Source organism: Copidosoma floridanum, unplaced genomic scaffold (genome assembly GCF_036245765.1).
Source record: "Copidosoma floridanum isolate Cflo_tuat_1 unplaced genomic scaffold, Cflo_Japanese_pri ptg000030l, whole genome shotgun sequence".
Taxonomy (NCBI): Eukaryota; Metazoa; Arthropoda; class Insecta; order Hymenoptera; family Encyrtidae; genus Copidosoma; species Copidosoma floridanum.
In genome coordinates, this window is record NW_028321907.1 from 2,406,171 (window position 1) to 2,425,441 (window position 19,271).

At 35.1% G+C, this 19,271-nt stretch overlaps 6 protein-coding genes across 9 annotated transcripts; 4 read left to right on the top strand and 2 right to left on the bottom strand.

Annotated features, from left to right (window-relative positions):
* Positions 1 to 23: 23 nt before the first annotated feature.
* Positions 24 to 3,338, bottom strand: LOC106641231 (NADH-cytochrome b5 reductase 2). Of its 2 annotated transcripts, none has more exons than XM_014355569.2 (4): positions 1,538 to 1,867; positions 952 to 1,269; positions 696 to 884; positions 24 to 613 (listed from the first exon to the last, which is right to left on the bottom strand). In XM_014355569.2, the coding sequence occupies exons 1-4, from the start codon at positions 1,559 to 1,561 to the stop codon at positions 230 to 232; spliced, it is 915 nt and encodes a 304-aa protein (XP_014211055.2). In that variant the 5' UTR covers positions 1,562 to 1,867; the 3' UTR covers positions 24 to 229. The 2 variants fall into 2 exon arrangements, with proteins under 2 accessions (XP_014211055.2, XP_014211053.2); XM_014355567.2 differs by lacking the exon at positions 1,538 to 1,867 and adding an exon at positions 3,009 to 3,338 and having other exon boundaries at positions 26 to 613.
* A 2,334-nt stretch (positions 3,339 to 5,672) lies between these two features.
* Positions 5,673 to 9,850, top strand: LOC106641269 (endothelin-converting enzyme 1-like). Its single transcript, XM_014355634.2, has 18 exons — positions 5,673 to 5,856; positions 6,245 to 6,339; positions 6,426 to 6,584; positions 6,648 to 6,731; positions 6,832 to 7,028; positions 7,111 to 7,305; positions 7,380 to 7,502; positions 7,578 to 7,722; positions 7,795 to 7,888; positions 7,962 to 8,043; positions 8,119 to 8,307; positions 8,381 to 8,484; positions 8,586 to 8,653; positions 8,726 to 8,786; positions 8,872 to 8,933; positions 9,016 to 9,089; positions 9,168 to 9,317; positions 9,414 to 9,850. The coding sequence occupies exons 1-18, from the start codon at positions 5,825 to 5,827 to the stop codon at positions 9,570 to 9,572; spliced, it is 2,073 nt and encodes a 690-aa protein (XP_014211120.2). The 5' UTR covers positions 5,673 to 5,824; the 3' UTR covers positions 9,573 to 9,850.
* Positions 9,851 to 10,076: 226 nt separating this feature from the next.
* On the top strand, positions 10,077 to 10,824 carry LOC149373426 (transmembrane protein 60). The gene is made up of 2 exons (XM_089596713.1): positions 10,077 to 10,396; positions 10,639 to 10,824. The coding sequence occupies exons 1-2, from the start codon at positions 10,184 to 10,186 to the stop codon at positions 10,822 to 10,824; spliced, it is 399 nt and encodes a 132-aa protein (XP_089452839.1). The 5' UTR covers positions 10,077 to 10,183.
* Positions 10,825 to 11,387: 563 nt separating this feature from the next.
* On the top strand, positions 11,388 to 12,971 carry LOC106641266 (uncharacterized). The gene is made up of 5 exons (XM_014355628.2): positions 11,388 to 11,626; positions 11,763 to 12,008; positions 12,094 to 12,222; positions 12,308 to 12,413; positions 12,491 to 12,971. Exons 1-5 carry the CDS (start codon positions 11,594 to 11,596, stop codon positions 12,658 to 12,660), a joined length of 684 nt encoding a protein of 227 aa, XP_014211114.2. The 5' UTR covers positions 11,388 to 11,593; the 3' UTR covers positions 12,661 to 12,971.
* Positions 12,946 to 15,861, bottom strand: APC4 (anaphase-promoting complex subunit 4). The gene is made up of 7 exons (XM_014355642.2): positions 15,596 to 15,861; positions 15,141 to 15,526; positions 14,879 to 15,079; positions 14,521 to 14,802; positions 14,227 to 14,450; positions 13,585 to 14,153; positions 12,946 to 13,512 (listed from the first exon to the last, which is right to left on the bottom strand). The coding sequence occupies exons 1-7, from the start codon at positions 15,699 to 15,701 to the stop codon at positions 13,103 to 13,105; spliced, it is 2,178 nt and encodes a 725-aa protein (XP_014211128.2). The 5' UTR covers positions 15,702 to 15,861; the 3' UTR covers positions 12,946 to 13,102.
* A 1,150-nt stretch (positions 15,862 to 17,011) lies between these two features.
* Positions 17,012 to 19,161, top strand: LOC149373427 (uncharacterized). 3 transcript variants are annotated; one of them, XM_089596779.1, is made up of 4 exons: positions 17,012 to 17,068; positions 17,180 to 17,307; positions 17,429 to 17,654; positions 17,776 to 19,161. In XM_089596779.1, exons 3-4 carry the CDS (start codon positions 17,439 to 17,441, stop codon positions 19,156 to 19,158), a joined length of 1,599 nt encoding a protein of 532 aa, XP_089452905.1. In that variant the 5' UTR covers positions 17,012 to 17,068; positions 17,180 to 17,307; positions 17,429 to 17,438; the 3' UTR covers positions 19,159 to 19,161. The 3 variants fall into 3 exon arrangements, with proteins under 3 accessions (XP_089452905.1, XP_089452904.1, XP_089452903.1); XM_089596778.1 differs by having other exon boundaries at positions 17,056 to 17,307; positions 17,398 to 17,654; XM_089596777.1 differs by having other exon boundaries at positions 17,056 to 17,307.
* Positions 19,162 to 19,271: the final 110 nt, after the last annotated feature.

Sequence of the window (19,271 nt, forward strand, 5' to 3'; positions counted from 1 at the left end):
TTTAAAGTCAATTTTTTTTTTTTTATATCAAATACTTTCATGATTTTTAATAAACATCTTGCTTACAAAGACGATGTAAGAAAACATTGCATAATAATTTGTACATCATTCATGGAACAACATTTGCATCACAACACTTCTCAACTACAAAAAGGCTAACAAACGTTGCATAAATAACAGAAAAGCAACAATTCTTTAAACCTCTCGTTCTTCAATCATCAAGTGGAATTTAATAAGCAAATCGTAGTTTAGTCTCATATCCTAATTTATCCAAATTAGGTGTGCAGGCATAGTTAATCATTGGTGGTGGTCCACACATGAGCACAATGGTATCTGGTGAAGGAGGAAGCATGTGTTCAGCAATCATTTGATCATTGACAAAGCCTGTGCTATACTTCCAGCCTTCACTGCCAGTGTCAACAGTGTACCAAACTTTGACTTGGTCTGGATGACTCTTAGCCACCTCGTCCAGCTCTTCCCTTAGTAAGATATCTTTTTCAGTCTGATTTGCGTAAAGCAGAGATACTTGAGTTTTGTCCAGAGGATCCTTGACAATCGCTCTAATGAGCTGTAACATTGGGGTAATTCCAGTACCTCCAGCAATCATCACAGCCTATAAAAGTAGATTTATTGTAAATGATTTTGTTTTTCATCCAAGAAAAGTTGTTTGATATAACATGAGTAATGACTTTTACCTTAGCAAGAGAATATTCAACTGGAGGCTCCTTTCTAAGTAGCTTAATGGAAAATTTGCCTTTCCCATTATAAACAAGTCTACCTGAAGGTCCTCTGACATCTATAGTCTCTCCAATTTTCAAGCTTTCTAAGTACTGAGACATTTTTCCACCCTCTGGAAATTTGGGATGGACATTTTTAAAGTAAACCTAAAAAATTGCATCTCTGAATAAACATATTTTCTGATGATGAGAAAAAATTTTAAAAAGCTCCTACCTTGACAACAAGATCCATGTGTCCATAATCGTCGTCACTGGTGACAGGAGTGTATGCTCTAATGACAATTTCACCATTGACATTGGCACTCAAATGAACGTGCTGGCCAATTGGTAAGCCAAGGACATGCTCTGAACTTGGTAGGCCAAACCTGTACAGCCTAGTGTCATGGCTTAGAATCTGTTTTTCAATCAGTGGTAGGGCATACTTGACCTTTGGATCAACAAGTAGTACTTTCTTTTTTTTGGTCGAATAGAATAATTTGACTGCTATGCCAAATGCTATTATTGTCCCTAAGGCAGCTAACACAGGCAGGGCCTAAAAAAGTATAAAAATAACGTTAGTAAATTTGCCTTATAACGTAATAACGTGATGGGGTCTAAAAAAATGTTTGTTCAGAGATCGAAAAAAAAAATAGTGAAGAAGAAAAGCAATATAGTTGAGGTTAATGCAATTTAACGAGTACACTTTGAGAGTTTTCAAGAGAAATAGAATTAGACACAGTTTTGCCATTCGATTTTCCACGTTAATCACAAGGAGCAAAGAACTTAAGCCAACTTGCGTAATTCATTCATTAATTTATTACCACTTGCGAAAGAGAAATTGCCATCGGAGTGTCGTTGTCGTCGGCGTTGTCTATACCTATAATTCAACAGCGTTCGTTTTGGAGCAGGTGAGCTATAAACGAGCACGTGGTTTCTATCTAATACATATTTTATGTATGAACAATTTCCAATATTCACGGGACGATTATAGATCAAAAAGAAGAAAAAAGTTTGTCGGAACCGGCACAACGATATAGTATACAATCAATCGACTAAATTAAGATGCAGTGCTGTACTAAACATTAAGTATTTGTTGTGCCAGACAAGAAGATAATTGAGAAAACTATGGAGTGAAATAGAATTTCCACTGAGCATTTCTGACGGAGTGATATACACGTATAGGTATGTACACATGTGCAACAGTCGCGCCGCGGCTATTACGAAACAGGATCGCGATGGGCTGGTCCGGTAATTTTTGGACGTGTAGGTATAGTCACAATTAGCACCGACTCCACAGGTCTTACATTATTTTTTTTTGCTTTCAAACGCAAAAAAGAACATGTTTTTTTCCCAAACTACACATTTATTCAGTAGAAATTTACGCCGGTGTGTATCTATATATATATATATATATCCTTCTTTAATCGAGATAACATATTCAAATGAGCTAATTGTTCGACACACGAAACGTGTGCCATTGATTGAAATCGGAACATTTAACATTTCAATGTGGCTTTTCATTTGCATGTGAATAAGAATTTGGCATTGATTATACTCTTTCTCTTTGTTACTTAACTCTTTTATTTACATTTTGATGGACGAAAGCTGTATGTTACTTTCGTACAAAAATTAGAAATAAATTTTTCCCTTAATTATTATCAATTTACCCAGTGAGAAATTTTTAGTGGTAATTTTGAAATGTTCACTACTGTTACTGTCAAGTGACGTATGTTTTATATAAAAAAATTGGTAATCATGTAAATAGCATTGTTGCAATTCATTTATTTATACCACAATTGTGGACAAAAAAAAAAAAAAAAAAAAAAAAAGTAAGCAAAAGCAGAGGTGTTAAATAACTATTCCAAAACGAATATAACGTATGTTAAAAAGGGCAAAACATGTGAGCACCCGGAACAGCGGTTAAAAGAAGACAATGCGAGATAGAGGTTCATTCCTTATAAAATATGGAAATAGAATGAATAGAAATAGCGGGGCAAGAGAGCTAGAGGCGTCGTCAGAATTATTATTATAGCACCACAAAAGTCTTATACATTTAGACACGGAGATCGAGGCTTTTAATACGCGAGCACTATATGTATATGTAGATATACGAGTATATTGGTATAATAAATATAGCCTCATACCCATAAGAGAGAGGCGTAAGAATAGTATAATAATGCATGAGACCTATAACGTCCTAACATTACGACCAAATCTTCCTGGGAGGCGACGAGGATGCAGAGATATGAAGATAAACGAAGGAAATACGTCTTACACACAGAGACATGTTACCTCGGCAATGCTTTGAGTCCCAGTTTCAGTAGTTGTCGGCTTCATTATCTTCCCAGAAATTTTTGAAATCGAACCTTCCAAGCCGAACCCGAGAACGCACTATATACATCCACCAGCACTTTGGAGTCGGACGGAAAAAACACGATACAACATTCACGCAATTTCTCCAAGATACTGCTGAGTTGATTATTAGTTGCTATTGTTTGTTGTTACAACATGCAGTAACGAAGCTCTACACAACATACACTATATATATCTACACATTAAATGTCGGCCACTTAACATGACGTGGAAAAGTCGACGCAGCCGACGACACACGTGTCATTGTCAGATTTTTTCGTCAGGAGAGCAAATATATATATATACTTCATGCTATATGCACTCTTCGAACGAATCGGATCGGATGATCCTATCCCCCCCCTTTTTTTTTACATACATGTATAAACATGTAAATCTAATGTGCGTGTGTATGGTAAGTATATGTTGTTATAGTGATGATATAATAATTTCTGATGCTGATCAGATACGCTACTCCAGACTGGAGTCTCCCAACTATATTATTATACGATACTGATGTAGGTATGCAGCTAGTGGCACGCTAAAATACTTACATCAAGATCTTTTCATGTTCGTTTGTGCGAGTATTTAGAGATGTATGAGTATGTTTTTTACACTTTGATTTATTGGGCCGAGTTGGGGTATTTCCGTGCACGAAGTACTCAAAAACTTTGTCATAATATACGTGAACCGATTTTTTTTTTTTTTTCTGAACAGAAAATATCATGGTAGATCGATCAACAAATACGTACATATTATATTCTAATTCAGTACCCTAAAAGTTTAGCATAACGATTCCTGCAGAAATTATATTTTATGAAATTAGTAAATCTCAACACTTAGGAGTTTAATTATTTCGTAAATGCGAAAAGTGAAAAATAAATAAATAAAAAAATAAACAATCATAGATACGTTTGCAAAATTATTACGTTGATTAAACATTTCAGATTAATCCGTAAAAATTACACGAGTACAATACAATTAATTATATGTTTCTTTAAACATTGTTTTCAACACAATATTTTTTAATACGACACAATAGTGACGTATGTAGCTATAACATGTAACATATTTATTTGATAAAGGAAAATCGATTTTTACTGAAAATTTCTACCTTCGTATTTACAAACACAAGGAATTTACGTCCACACGCTAGATAGCCGAAAAGAATTGAATGTATATTCTATTTTTTTAAATAAAGTATAAAAATGTACTATTATTCATGGGGCAGACTCGTTAAATGTAGAAAAAATATGCAACTCTCGCAAATTAGGAGTATTTTTGTTGAAACTAATTCTGCAGTTTATCAACAACTTGGTAATAAAACAATACTTGATCGAATATCGGCTTGACACTCGACGATTTCAGGGTATATAAATTAAAGTTTTAAAAATTCGATGCACAAAATTATCATACCAATATGTAAATATTTCGTTTGAAGTGAGAAATAATTAAAAAAAATAGTACGCCTAACAAAAATGTCCCAGTTTTCCCCTTAGCGCGTACATGTAATGTTCAACATTGTGAGAGGAAGAAGGGGCTCTCGAGTGATAAAAATGAATTTCTTTGTACGTATATATATATTGTAATACATATAATACTGACATCTGTCAGCTGGACTAAAAAAGAGCAACAGATAACAACGAGCACTAGAGTGTATTAGTGTGGCCTACCAACACAACTTTGGGAGTACATACATATAACGAACTCTGGTGCTTTCCCCCTGCTGAACGAGGATTTATTTTAAGAGCAAGTATTTTGGAATTTTTTTTTTTTCTTTCGGCACGGGCCTCTGTGCGGATATGCGTCAGCGCGTCAAAATGTACAACCACCTTGAACTTTCTACCGTCAACCGCAAATTTTCATTTATTTAACAATACGTCGTAAAAGTTGAGAAGGAAAAAATAAATAATACTAACATCCAAGGGATGCCCGATTTGACATAAAAAAATTTGAAAGTGGTATATTCCATAGATCATGATCGGCATTTGTGAATCACCACTATCCCATTAGATGCAGTATATAACGTCGTTTATGTAATTTTGTTAGAAAATAAACAAGGAATAACGACGAGATATTTTTAAAAAGATAACGAAACGCGCACTTATTACAATAATTTTGCTTAAACAACGTCACGTCGCTCGATCTCGAATAATCTTATAACCGACAGATTTATGTAAACGCTTTCCATAAACAGGAAATCTCTCTTTTTTTTTTTTTTCTTTTTTTTTCACTAGCAAAGTATTGAAAACATCATTTTTATTTAAATTAAAAAAAAATTTATGCATGCTAAATATTTCAAAAATGTATTTAAATAGTTACTTTGGATCAAAAATATCATTTTTCATCTACCAAGTTATCTGCATTTGAAGTACTTTTTTAAATTTTGGTTAATCATAATTTTTTATTCTACAGCAAAAGAAATTTTAAATACTGAACACATAACGTGCGAGCCAAACTTTCTAAAAAAGTTTGATTGGGGGGGGGAAGAAAAAACAAAAACAAAAAAATTGAAACCAACGTACGTAAATTTTTTAATTCACAAACGCTTGTATGTGTACACGTTTATCGTGAGTCAGAAGATATGGGGAGACCATCGTTCTGTCCTTGACACAACTCCCATGTACACATAGATTTATCAAATGTCGTCCAATTAAGTTTGGAGTCAACGATAAATAACATACGTTTCCTAAAATGAGAAGAAAGAACGTTCGCTTGTCATGGCATAGTAGTGAGTTTAGTTCCTTTCTCCGAGCAACATGAATGAAGCACTGTTACGTCAACTGCTCTGGTTCGCACTTTATTGTATTTACGAATTCTTTCCACTTTTATTTAAATTTAATTCATGGTTTTTTTATTATTATTGTGGTTTGAATTGTTTGTTTGAAAATACTGTCAAATGCCAAAATTCTCGTTTCCATTTAAATTCACGTAAAGGAGAACGTACAGTGACATGTTTTAAATTAATAGGCATCCATCATTCCAGATATAACTGTAAAAACTTTGGACAGTGTGTTTTTGCGTAGATCGAAACATTGAAAAATGATAAATATAATAAATGTTATAAAATATGTATAAAGTGATTCATCGTAAAAACGAAAATAAAAAAGTGGAAAATCGTCAAAATTATTGCGGATAAAAAGTATGTGCATCTTACTTTGGGAATGAAAATTTTTTAGGATAGGCATTATTGTCGCCTCGGCCAGTTCCACGACAGGTTACGTTGCACACCCCGATTTCGACCAATGCGATCGACCTCAGTGCCATGTCGTTGGTAAATATTCGAAATTTCAATAAAAAGAAGTAGAAAAAATTCACTAGTAACAGGTAGAAAATGATGATTATTATTTTTTTCTTCAGATGACATTTTCATGCGGAACATAAGGCCCCATGTCGAGCCGTGCCAAGACTTTTTCGGATACTCTTGCGGAAGAAATGATTCTCGTCGCTTGTCGTACTTATCGTTCATATCGAACGAAGCTTACAACGCGGATGAATCGACGATTCAAGACTTGGAGGGTAAGTGATTTTTTTGGATTTGTATTTTGGTTGTTGGTAAAAAATCGAACGATTTATTTGTAGAGATACTCGTGAGCCTGGACGAACAGGATCGTACGATAGACGCTTTGAAAATTGAGAAAGAAATTTACCAAAAGTGTCACGATGGTCAGAATAATTTTTTTTTTCCTCTTTCTTTTACATTTAGTTTAAATTCCATGTAAATGGGGGACAGTTTGAATGATTTGTTTTTTGTCATGATCGGTAGTGGGAGCGTACACGGAAGAGGCGAAAGAACAGTACAAGAAACTGTTGAGGAAAAATATTGGCCAACTTGATCAAAACGAGCAGTGGTGGAACGTGGACAAAAAATACGCAATGGAAGGCCTTGGATTTGCCTTTTTCGACATCGACATCGTCCAGCGTGAAAGCACTTACAACAGAGAACCAAAGCGCTACATTCTAGTACTTTTTAAAATTTTTAGTCATCCAATCAAAAATCTCAAGTCCCATCCTCATATTCTTTTTTTTTTCCATCTCCTGACAGATTAGTCCACCGACGGATAGTGTCATCGATATGAACGACTTGCTGATGTCGAGATACATGGACAAACTACGATACAACCCGAACAGAGATTCGTACTCTAGCTACAGCACCAATGTTAATATCGATAACAGTAACGATTACGCCACTGAAAGTAAGAACTTGGAGCTGAAAAAGTTTATAAATGAGTTCAACAAGGTTGGCTGGTAATTTTTACGGTTAATCGAAAATAAAACGATTAATTGATGTATTAAAAATTGGCATTTCTTTAGATTTTGCCCTACGAAAAGTTTGACGACGTACTGTTCAGAGACGACATTTCACCCAAACCAATAACACTGTTAGAGTGGCAAAGAAAGTGGAGTGAAGTTGCTTTGCATCACGCGCATTGCAAAGTAAGAGAAGTTCAAGCACATGCAGTTCTCGAAAACACATTGTTTATGATAAAAAAAAAAAAAAAAATGTTTCAGCTAAACTGGCGAAACATACTCGACAGTTTGTTCAGCAAAATAGACCGACGAATATACGAAGACGAGCAGATCATATTGGTCGACGAACAATACTTCTACCGATTGATCGAACTTCTTCGGCAATCGTCTAGCATGAATACAATTGGTGAAACAAAAAACAAAAAAATAAAATTAACAATCGTGGTTGTAAATTAATGAGCGTCGACTCTTTTTTCAGTGGATTACATAAATTTGAGATTCGTTTCCAAGACGATTGGGTCGGTCGTCGAGGAGTACAAAGAAAAGTACTCGATCGTACCTCCGATAAAAGGGTCGGTAAACAGTGAAATCCAGTATGTGGTGCTCGTCAATCTCATTTGTAACGATGAAAAAAATCATTTTCAGGCTAATTTGTACGCCGGGCTTACTGGTTGGCGCTGCCCACGTTTACGCGAAACAATTTTTCCCGCGCGATAACAAGGAAACCGTAAGATTATTTTTTGCACACGTGTATACATATAGCTCCGAGGGTGCACTCTAGTCAAAGGTAATAATGTTACAGGTGGAGGGAATATTCAGCGCAGTCAAGGCGGTAATCGAAAAGCAGTTGGGGAGCGACAATTACAATCTGCAAGCGACGTCGGATGCGACGAAAAATTTCCTGAGGCAACTGAGCAGCTCCAACGTGCTGATCGGCTATCCCGATTGGCTGTACAGCGAGAGATTTGTTAAGAACTTTTACGGAAGTCGCGTGAGTGAATTTTGCGGGCGTCGAACATTTTTGAAAAATTCGTACCTCTACAGGCTTTTTCTGAATTTTACAGATTGCCATCAGCGAAATATACTACGTCAATCAGTTGAGGCTGATGGAAGTCTTGTTGAAGCACAAGTTGAGAGCTTACATGGACATGAATTTGTCACTAACCGAGTGAGTGTTGAATTTTTTAATTCGTAACGAAAAAAAAAAAAAACAATTAAAAAATCTTCCAAAGTCCAGTTTTTTTTCAAAGATCGGTATTATACTTTCAGCATGAAACTCTTTTTCAAATCGTTTACGGACGAAAGAATCAGTTTTTCCAAGTATCTCAATCAAATCAGTAAGTTTTTGAACACCATAAAAATCTACAAAGCAGCAAACTAAAAGACCAATCGATTTTATTTTCAAACAGTTTTACCGGTAAGAGCTTTCAGCGAGAACAACTTTAAATTTTTGAGCACGCAGCTGTACGAGTGAGTACATAAATATTTATATAAAAAAGTAAAAAATCGATGCTGCAATGCATAATATCGTGATTGTTGTAAATTATTTACACAGGCCAATTAATTATGGAGCCGCTGGGACGGTAATCGCTTCGGAACTGTACTCGGTGTGGTTGAGTAAGTGACGATCTCCTGATGATTACAAATATCACTCAAGGGTTGTAATTTTCATAGATTTTTTTTTTTTTTTTTTTTTTAGGAAGGATTGCGTACGATCAAAATGCGACACAGTGTATCCGACATCAGCTGCCGGCGCATACCGATAAAATCGGGGTGAGTAACGACAAATGCAGACAAAAAATTCATGACAGGTTGGGGAAAAAGTTATTCGGAAAAAACGTGTAATTTCAGACAAACGAATACCTTTTGAAAGCAGTTGCACACCTACTCGGCTTGAAAGCTGCATTTGAGGCTTGGCCGTCGAAAGACTCTTACCCGATCCAGTTCCCGAAATTCGGCGCAGTCACGGATTACCGGCTCTTCTTTCATTCGTTTGCCGAGGTATGGCATTATTCTTATCCGTCCATACATCATATTTACAAAACAACACCTTTCTACGCAAGGAAATAATATTTCTCTCTTTTGGCATGATTGCAGTCACTTTGTGTTGCTAAAGAACAGAAAGGCGAGCTGTTCCAACCCTACGAGTTTATAAACTTTGCGGTGTCGAACATGGCAGATTTTTCGGAGGCCTTCAAGTGTCACAAGAATCACAGGATGAATAGGCTCACAAAGTGCGATCCATTGAAATATTGATTATTGTAATTTGTATTTTGTATTTATATTTATATAAGTTTACCACATCTTGCGAGTGTATTAACTCGAGATCGTACCTATACATGTGAAGCCGTGTAGTATATACATACTGATGGGTATCTCAATCTCATTTTTGTAACTTATTGCATCGCTCCAGCCAATACCTAAATCTAAGGAAAATTTTAATACATTAATTTTACTTGTAACATTATGATCTAAGTCACGAATGTTTTTTGTAGAAATCTTATTTCTATGTAATTATTTAAATATACTCTTAAACAAATGTATTTATCAACAATTAAAACATCTTTATGAATAATTAACAACGATACTTGTACTTGAAAAAAATAAGTAAGTAAACACACATAAGATGAGCATTTGTTGCATCTCCGAAATCGCAAATGCCGCTCTCCTGCAGCTATATATACAGCACATACGGTGTGTGTGTTGGAGTAGTAGAAACAAATAGAGAGAGAGAGAGAGAAGTGAACGGGACGACGACGACGTCGACGACGGGACTGCAAATGTGCTAACTATACGTACTGCAGGCGTTTCAACATAATTACTGCAGGTAGAGAATTACATAAAAAAGAAGATAAAGGCAATTACCGATGGGCGTCCTACATCGAGCTCTGTTCACATGGTTTACTCTGCTGATTTTCCTGATACTCCTAAGCTTGAAGCTCGATCAAAAGATACAATGGAATTGGTTCATAGTGTTTGTGCCTATGTGGTTGTACGACATTATACTGTTGATTTACATAGTGTTCAGGATGGTGGTGTTTTGCAAAAATGAGATCGACAGACCGTCCCCGAGTCGAATGGTAATTTTTCTTCTTCTGTAATGTTTTATTACCTGTCAGGTAGCCGAGGTATACTTATCTTACTCCTTTTAATTACCATTGTTGTGTGCTTGTGTTATTCTTTCTTTCTTTCTTATTTTTTTTTTTTTTTTGATAATTATAGTTGTTAGGTAACACACTGAAATCTGCGGTTCATTTTTACGCAAACTGACGTTGACATCCGTCATAATTTCTATTTTTTTTTTTTTTTTTTTTTCCTGTAGGTGTGGTACGTTATTGCAGTACTCTTGAAGCTAAGTGCTCAATTTCTTGTGTGCCTCAAGCTGGAAGCAATGCTCACAAGGCTGTCGTTTGTAATAGTTCTAGCACCACTCGGTTTATTATTTGCTGCATTTTCGACAGACGTTGTTCTCAACTTGATGGATCAATCGAACAATCAAGTAATGTGAAGTTTTCAACGTTGAAAAAAAGTTTTCCAGGCGGCTCTACAGATTCCAAAACTGGTGAGTTTGATCAAAGATTAGTGACAACTTCTTATCTGATCATAAAGTTTTTAACTGTCTGAACGTTTTGCGTTTATTATATTTGATGAAAATGAAGGTCAATCATAGTTGAGCTTGATAATGTGCATGTTGGACTTACTTTTTATTTTTCTTGTGTAAAAGAAGCCACAAATACTCTGTCAGTGTATGAGAAAGAAGACACATGTGTCACAATTCTAATCATTCTGCCTTGTACCACTTGTTACGGTAAAGAAAATATTTTTTTACCTTTGAAAAGACACACCTTATGTAACGGAATAGCATGTGCTATTGGGCACATGACTTTTGTTTGTTCATCTGATCACAAAGTATCAAAAGTGCAAAAACTTGTAGCCTCTTGGGAGTAAAATTTTAGTAGGCTTTAGCAGTCACTAGTTGAATGTTAAGAAGTTCAGTAACAAGGTGGGAGTTTCGGCTTGCTATAAATAATCTTGATGAGCCAAGGATGAATAGGACACAGATATAAATAAGCATAAGCAGTTCTTAGTTATCGGGTCCACTGTCATTAGTATTTTGTTAAGTTCTTTTCAATGAGCTCATTTCAATAATTTTCTTGTGTTTAAATATTTCAGTTCATGGAATATTCTAAAACCCCGAATACTCAGTGCTCAACCCTTGTCTCATGTGAACTTGTGTTTCAAAGACCACTCAAAAATTTTATTTTCAATTAACAAACATGCTAGTGCCATCTTGTCTAAGTGTACAAGAGGTAATATTGTTGCTAAGATTGCAACATATTTCATTGATTTCATAATCTAGCATCTATTTATTGCGCTTTTAAGCTATTTAGAGATAAAATAGATAAAAGTGTCTTATTGATTTTCACGCCAAATTCTATTTTACAGATGATAAAGTTAATTTTCCTATGTTTATGCCTGACCGTGGCAAAGCATAGTGTGGTGGAAGCTTCCATTATAGTTAAAGAAGTTCAAGCTGGAGATTTGGTGGAGTTGCCATGTTTAAGCAATGATGACCATCATAGATTTATGTTCTGGCAATTGACAGATCACAGCCACGTCATAAGCCCTGGAAATCCTGTAGATGAGCAAAAGTACAAATATGAAGTTCTCACTGGCAAATTATTTATTAGGGTACCTTTTGTTTCTTACAAATTCAAAAATATCATAATCATTGCTGTGATGATTATCTTATGACGAAATTACGTGTCATTTGCAGGCTGTATCTACAGCCGAGGCGGGGTTCTATAGCTGTATTTCAAGAGGCGTGGAAAATAGTGCAACTATTAACATTAACACTGTGGAATTGATTGTGAAAAAAGAAGTCCAAGTGGAAAGTTCATTCGAGGTGACGTCAAAAATGTTCTTTAAATATTTACCCAATGGTTTAGCTAATTAATTGTAATGTAGCAAATGATAAAATTTATTTTTAGACAAATCTGTTGCGTGGAATGGCAGTGGCGACTGTCATAGTTGTTGGTATTGCTGTTGCTCTCTTAGTGATCATTCTGAGGCGACAACGAAATCACAGATTCTTCGGTAAGCTACTGTTCATATTATTTTGTTACATATTATTAAGCTTCTACGTCATATACATCGCCATATGATACACGTAGACGTAATGGAAGAGTCAAGAGAAAATTCTCCCGCTAAATACGTGGGTACAATTCAGTCTGCTCCGGTAACGCCGGCGCCTAGAACACTCGAAGCTGAAGGTATTGACAACATGGGCTTGGACGTTGATTTTCCAAGAGTTTTTCAACAAATGCAGGACAGACCAATGTAATTGATTTTTAATATTTTAAAATCAAAGTACACACGAAACGTGCGACGTAACCATACTGCCGATGTATTTTGTAATTTGAAAATTAGTGTATGGTCCGAGTACAAGTTTTTGACGATTTTTCAAATTGTGCAATATCGTTATACAATGTTAAATCTTAAGTGATGCCTAGGTGAACAAAAAACAAAGAGTAATTTAAAAAAAATAAGGATATTAGTCTTGTGTAAGTTCATTGTGTAAGTGGTGATGATTGTGTGGAATATTTGATAAAAGTATTGTAAATATTGTGAAATAAAAAACTTTATTGTGTTTGATTTCGTTTAACGTAACTATTAAAAATAAAAAAAATCAATAAAAAAAAAAAACTATTTGTAATACTATGTACAAGAAATAACAAGTTGATTGTCTTAAAAATTGAATTGCGATTTAAATTTCAAGATGTAATCTATGTACCTGGTGTACCTGGTGTAACATCCATCATGCTATCGTCTACAGTTGTATCCTCTTCATCTTCATCTTCTTCAGGGTCGACTTCAGTTTCCAACAATCTAATTTTTCTTTTGTTTTCACTAAGAATCGCAGCTACTTTTCGCGGACCGCTAACAGCCAGTTTTCTCGGACAAATGTCAAGGAAAGGCTTAGATAAACTGGGATCTGCCACTTCATTTAAATTTACCACGTGTTCTGGCTTTACGTTCAACGGATCGTTTAATTTGGCGTGATTCAGGGGTAGTTGAATTAAACACGACATTTTATTTTCATCATTCAAGACTAATAAGCTTAAGAAATCTTGTGAATAAAATTGCAAGTCCGAAACTTTTTGTTCTTCTAATCGTTTTGAAGGAGTTGACGGAGCTGTACAAAAATTGACCAATTACTAAATTAGTTCAAAGAAAATATTTCTATTTATTTTTTTGGATGAATTACCTTGTTTGTTACCAACGTCGATCTTGATCGTTTTAGAAATTAATGGATCGTTCATAGCTGTAAAATTGATTTTAAATAACTGAAGTATTTTGAAGTCTCCACTAGGAACGGCAAACATCAAATTCCCGTCATTGGTAACAATTTGTGAACACAAAGTATTTGTCACAGAACTGAGCTGCATGACTTTTTGTTTAAAATGGTGAGTCAAGTCGTGGTATGCATAAACAAATACTTCGTTAACGGCTTTAATAAGATTAGTGTGCGCTTGAAGTAGAGAGGAATCAAAATCTTGAGTAATAATAAGAGGATGATTTTTCAAACACGTATTCTCGACCAGCATAGCAGCCCATTCACTTCCTTCCGGATAAAAGCAAGTTTGCAAAGGCTCTTCTCTCAAATACTGTCCAAGTTTTTCAACATTTACTGTCTTACGTGAACTTGCTCTCTCTTCTATCTTATCAAAACCGCGCAAAAATTCAGCAATGTTGGTAAGATCTTGCTGGCTAATTTTACTCATTTCAGATGGAACTCTTTCATCGTTCAGTCTCAAAATTATTGTATAGAGCCACCTGTAAAAAAAATTTAAAGTATTAATTTTCATAACTGGTACAGCTATCATCGAGGTAATATTCAACAACCTACTTAATAAAAGCTTTATAATCACGCATGCTGTGTTCAATGACTTGTTGAATTTCGGAAGTTTTTGCCAAGAAAGTTTGGATGGTACTTATGGCATTCGTGATTACAGTTTCTTCCTTAAGACCCAGAGCTTCGTAGGCTCCACCAAATCTTGCCATACCTCTCATTTCCGCTAAATGATATATCAAGGCCATCCCAACACTACTTAAATGTTTTAGGGCTAATTTCTGAATAACCGTTGTGTATAAATGGTTGCGTTAATAACAGCACTATGATTTTTAAAAAAACATGTATTACCTGTATATTACTATAACACATATCTATGCTATGACCTAGTTTTTTCAAGCCTTTTTCAGTCAGGTCTCTCAAAAGAAAATTAACCAAATCTGGAGTAGGTACACCAATCATTAAAAGCTCTAAAAATTCTGCAGCTACAGTGCCCTGTGGTTTGTCAGCAGCATACTTGGCTAATTTTTCATCCATCTCCAGGAGAATAGTCTCCCATGATTCAGAAATAGCCATTAGTGTTCTTGACAAGTAATCCATCAAACATTCCACATGGGCTTGAATCTGTGCTATCTTAAAAGACAAAAACATTTCTAAATATTAATATTTGCTTCGTGTTTGTTCAATTCTGTGCAGTGATCATACTAACATTTAAAAAAGCTTCATTATTTTGGAGAAGAGAACAGGATAGCCTGACAACAACTACACATTCGCTGCTCTTCCAGCTCGCCCACAAAGCTTTGCCAGCACCACCACTGATTTCCAGAACAGGTCCATTGCCAATTGTTATTATGCCACATTGAAACATTCCATATATGTACATTATGATTTGACCATTTTCTTGACCTAGCTAAAAAAAATCTGATTAAATTTTTTTTTTTTTTTTCTACACTCTTATTCAATAAACTTACAAACAGCATATCCAAAGTCTGGGACAAATACTCCTTTCTCTCCAACTCCTGGCCACCAAAGCTTCTACTCAAAGTTGGTAGGGGTGGCAGGTAAGGACCAGTACAAGAGAGATTTTTCTTTTCACCGTCACCACAGCTGGTACAAGCTGATGGTGTGAGAGACAGCCAGGCAATGCAAGTGCAGTGCTCCTCGGATCTTATCTTAGTCTTGTGGACGATGTGTTTGTTCTCAATATCCACTAGGCACAAGAATTTTGAGTTCCCGTAAATGACCGCTATGAGTTTGCTGTCTGGCCTCCAGGCAACGTTTGTTATACTGTCTCCTTCTTCTGGTGGGCTCAAAAGCCACACTCTCTGCCAGTTTAATCGATGCAGTGCCAATTCTCCTGTGAATATATTTTCATTGGCAATAGTGTTGGAAAATTATTTTTAAAATTAATATAAATAAGCCAAACCTTTGGTATTGGCTATGGCCAAAAGATCCATGTTCAAAGACCATCTCATAAGTACAACCTCGTTGGGAAGCTGGCGTTCTTCTAACTGTTTTATAGTTCCCGACATTCTCGTCAATGATACTTATGTCTTAGTACTTAATTATCACAGTGTCCTGTTCAAATACAAAACGTAATACGTAAAAAGCAGTTTTTGTATTTATTTTCATTAAACACCGGTTATGCTTTCATAACGACAATGGGAATCTCTTTTCTAGAGTCTTAGCATGGTCAATTGGAGGTGTGCGGGGCACGACTGGCACACGAGTCGGCGAACGGCGAAGTCGCGTAACGTTTGGTTAGGTCTAGTATTTATACGTTAGGTTATGTTTTGTAAATATAAGTAAACAAAACGTGAACATCTGAACAAGGGAGAGGTTTAGTTTAGTACAGAAGTCTATTTTACGTGAAAAAAAAAAAAAGATAATAGGCTAATAGACATACTCAATAAGAAAAGCATCATCAAGATATTATCATAACGACTTGAGAATGTAATGATTATAATATACCGAAACGCAGAACGTTGTTGAATCCTTAAGTTTCTTATTATTCCTGTTGTTTAACGAGAAGAACCATTTCTTTTAATATGATCAATTTATTTACATAATCCTATTTAGATATAGAGTGCTTCATGTTCTCATTGAAAAAAAATTCTATGATACAATTTTCACTGTGATTTATCGATTTAATTAAGAAATGTTATTTTAACATAAATTGGAGTTTTTTTATAAATTAGCAAAAGTTCTGGCTGACAATACAACAGTGTTTAATTTCACTATCATAAAGTTAGCTCGATCTTATTTTATTTATCATTGTAAGGTGAATTTCAATTTTTGAAAAAACACAAATTCATCACGTCTAAGAACAACAACCACTTAAACGCCACATTGTTGGGAAGAAGAATTGAACGCTTTTCTGTTTTAATTATTGAAGTTTGTCTCAAAAATTTTGTACCTGTTATAACTTATATATAAAATTTACCATTTTTATGAATAATGAATTGATTTTATTTGATATAAGTCCAATACAAGTCCGTCTCCTAGATGATATTTTTTAAAAATAGAAAATTTTCAAATAATTTACTGCTAACGATTTAAAAGTTTGACAACTTAACGTTCCGAATGTAAAAGTCGGTAAGCCGAGACGTGCAAGATCGAGATAAATGAATAAGTACATGTTCATGCTGTCTCTCTCACCCAAATAACATTTACTTGCTCTTTTAAGTACTAAATAAGTATGCAGGAATAAATATAAATCTTAGGTGAATGGTAAGTATTTGCCAGTGCTATTTGTTGTGCAGTACTGCAGAATCCCAGTATCATACAGGTGGCTGGTGGCGACAACATCATATGAGCGGCAGTATTCGGTAATTACCGAGAAAAAAAATATCAGGATTGTTGACGTCTGCCCGCCGCCCGCCCGCGTTCGATATCAGAAGTAAACTAAACTTCAAGCTTCTATACTTAATACGCATACTTAGAATGTAACAAAGTTTTAATCAAGACCATAAAATTTTCGAACTTTATTTAGCATTTATTGTTTCAACAGTTGTATGTGAGCTCTATATCTTTTTTGGCCATCAAATCAATTAAATTCATTGCCAGGCTGAAAATGCTGAGGATATTGCAAGTTGCATACTCATGTGTACTCATTAAACTACTACAATCTTGTTAAGTGTAAGTCTCATTTTTATGTGAATAAGTTTTAAATAATCAAATTTCTTCAATGTATGTGTAAATACTAACGTATTAATATAATTGTAACAGTGAGAAAATAATCACTTTATTGCGTATTTAGTCAGTTAAAGATGAACGACAATATTCGTGATTATTCATCTTATCCCCTTCACCATGCTATCAAAAATGGTGACATGAATAAATTGGAAGAGTTACTCAAGTCTGGCAAATACAAAGACGATACTAAAGATTCAGATGGCGAAACAGCAATGGATTTAGCTGTGCAGCTGAGGAATTGTTTTGCAGTAAAACTTTTACTCTGCTGTGGATCAAAGACGTACGATGAGGTGAGTAAAAGTTGGGCTTCTGAAAACATAAATTAATTAAAAGATAACGCAAAGCTGTCTCGTAGAAAATTAAAAAATGTATATTTATGCTGTAATCACTAAAAATTTTTGTTCATGCTAGATCAAACTCTCGGAAAAAAGTAAGAAAGCTCTTGCTCTGAAAGACCAGGATCACAATGACAAAGAGTCTATTTTGTTTGACGCAGTACAGCAGAAGAATAAGGATGTTATTCGAGCACTAGTGTTTTGGGATGCAAAACCAGATCGATCAAACTTTGAACACTACGGCCCCTTGTATCGTGCCATGAAAGACCCTGTATTAATCTCTTTTCTCCTTAATTTGGTCATTCACTTTGATAAAATTACCACACTAAAGCAGGGTTGGTGCAATGAAATTGTAGAATTTCTAAAAGGCACTAGCTTAGAAAATGATGATAATCCTTTTTACGACTCTTGTCCACTTGAATACGCAATCAGAAACGCCAGCGTCGAGATGGTCGAATTCATACTGCAGCATAAAGGCATACATCATGGTCCCCCAAATTACTTGAAAGAGGCCATCACGAGAAATTCCGTTCAGAATGCGTTACATAAGATAAACTTGCTCATAAAACATGGCGCTAGTATAAATTACACAGATAGTAAAAACAACACGCCACTTCATACAACAGTATGGGACACCAATAAGTTTGAAGTTCTTTGCTTACTCCTGTACCACGGTGCAAACGTTCATGCGGTTAATTTATTTGGAACTACGCCTATACAGCAAGCTTTACTTAGAGAAAGAGAGCGTTTCTTTAAGGTACTGTTGTTTTGCATGCCAGATGTTTCTTTGAATGATTTCCAGCAGCAATTGGTCTCTTTAACTGATACAAACGACACAAATGGAATAAAAGTGTACCTATTGGATTTTATTAACAACGTGAAGAGAGGTGGGACTTATCTGGATTTAGAAGAGATGCTGTACTACTGTACCAAAAGATTTATAGCTGGTTTGCATTCTGATGCAAAACTACGGAAAAATACTTATTACACTCCGGAAATCAAGAAATGTATGGTAACTTGTGCAAGGGAGTTAAGTTTATTGAAGAAGACAAACATATGCGAAGATGTGACATTTTTTGACGTTTTACACGCCAACAAACGTCGTCTAGTATCTCTAGTTAAAAAACCCGAAGTACGAAAAGCTTTTGTACACTTTGAGACGGAACGATTTCCTATATACACGGGTATACTCGACAGAAAATTACTCGAAGGTATCCTGTGCGAGCCGTTTTACGACACGATGCTTGATGAATGGAGCAACATTTTTCGAGTTCCCAGTATGCAGCTACCGGATCACATTCTCGAGAAAATTTTGAGTTATCTTAGCATAAGTGATATGATAAATTGGAGAAAGGCAACGAAACAACCGAGTAGTGATTTCTCAGGTTCATCGATTTCGAATGTAATTTCGAAAATAATCGGTTCAGTATTTTGTTCGACTTTGAACTTGTTTTCATAACTTGTACTCGTATCTTTTTTTAATTTTTTTTTTTTTTTTTTACTCTTTATAAATGCTATGTGACAATTTGATCAAAATAATAATTTAAAGTCTCTGTAACACACACAAATAAA

Bases quoted from the DNA above. Each gene is read 5' to 3' on its own strand.
- LOC106641231 (XM_014355567.2), bottom strand. From the start codon at position 3,053: ATGAAGCCGACAACTACTGAAACTGGGACTCAAAGCATTGCCGAG. The intron at 885-951 runs GTAGGAGCTTTT...GCAATTTTTTAG, and splicing joins ACATGGATCTTGTTGTCAAG to GTTTACTTTAAAAATGTCCA. The intron at 614-695 runs GTAAAAGTCATT...CTACTTTTATAG, and splicing joins TTGAATATTCTCTTGCTAAG to GCTGTGATGATTGCTGGAGG.
- LOC106641269 (XM_014355634.2), top strand. From the start codon at position 5,825: ATGAATGAAGCACTGTTACGTCAACTGCTCTG. The intron at 6,585-6,647 runs GTAAGTGATTTT...ATTTATTTGTAG, and splicing joins GACGATTCAAGACTTGGAGG to AGATACTCGTGAGCCTGGAC. The intron at 7,306-7,379 runs GTTGGCTGGTAA...GCATTTCTTTAG, and splicing joins TTATAAATGAGTTCAACAAG to ATTTTGCCCTACGAAAAGTT.
- LOC149373426 (XM_089596713.1), top strand. From the start codon at position 10,184: ATGGGCGTCCTACATCGAGCTCTGTTCACATGGTTTACTCTGCTGATT. The intron at 10,397-10,638 runs GTAATTTTTCTT...TTTTTCCTGTAG, and splicing joins GACCGTCCCCGAGTCGAATG to GTGTGGTACGTTATTGCAGT.
- LOC106641266 (XM_014355628.2), top strand. From the start codon at position 11,594: ATGCTAGTGCCATCTTGTCTAAGTGTACAAGAG. The intron at 11,627-11,762 runs GTAATATTGTTG...TCTATTTTACAG, and splicing joins CTTGTCTAAGTGTACAAGAG to ATGATAAAGTTAATTTTCCT. The intron at 12,009-12,093 runs GTACCTTTTGTT...TGTCATTTGCAG, and splicing joins CTGGCAAATTATTTATTAGG to GCTGTATCTACAGCCGAGGC.
- APC4 (XM_014355642.2), bottom strand. From the start codon at position 15,701: ATGTCGGGAACTATAAAACAGTTAGAAGAACGCCAGCTTCCCAACGAG. The intron at 14,451-14,520 runs GTAATACATGTT...ACGGTTATTCAG, and splicing joins TGTGTTATAGTAATATACAG to AAATTAGCCCTAAAACATTT. The intron at 14,154-14,226 runs GTAGGTTGTTGA...TTTTTTTTACAG, and splicing joins GATTATAAAGCTTTTATTAA to GTGGCTCTATACAATAATTT.
- LOC149373427 (XM_089596779.1), top strand. From the start codon at position 17,439: ATGAACGACAATATTCGTGATTATTCATCTTATCCCCTTCACCATGCT. The intron at 17,655-17,775 runs GTGAGTAAAAGT...TGTTCATGCTAG, and splicing joins GATCAAAGACGTACGATGAG to ATCAAACTCTCGGAAAAAAG.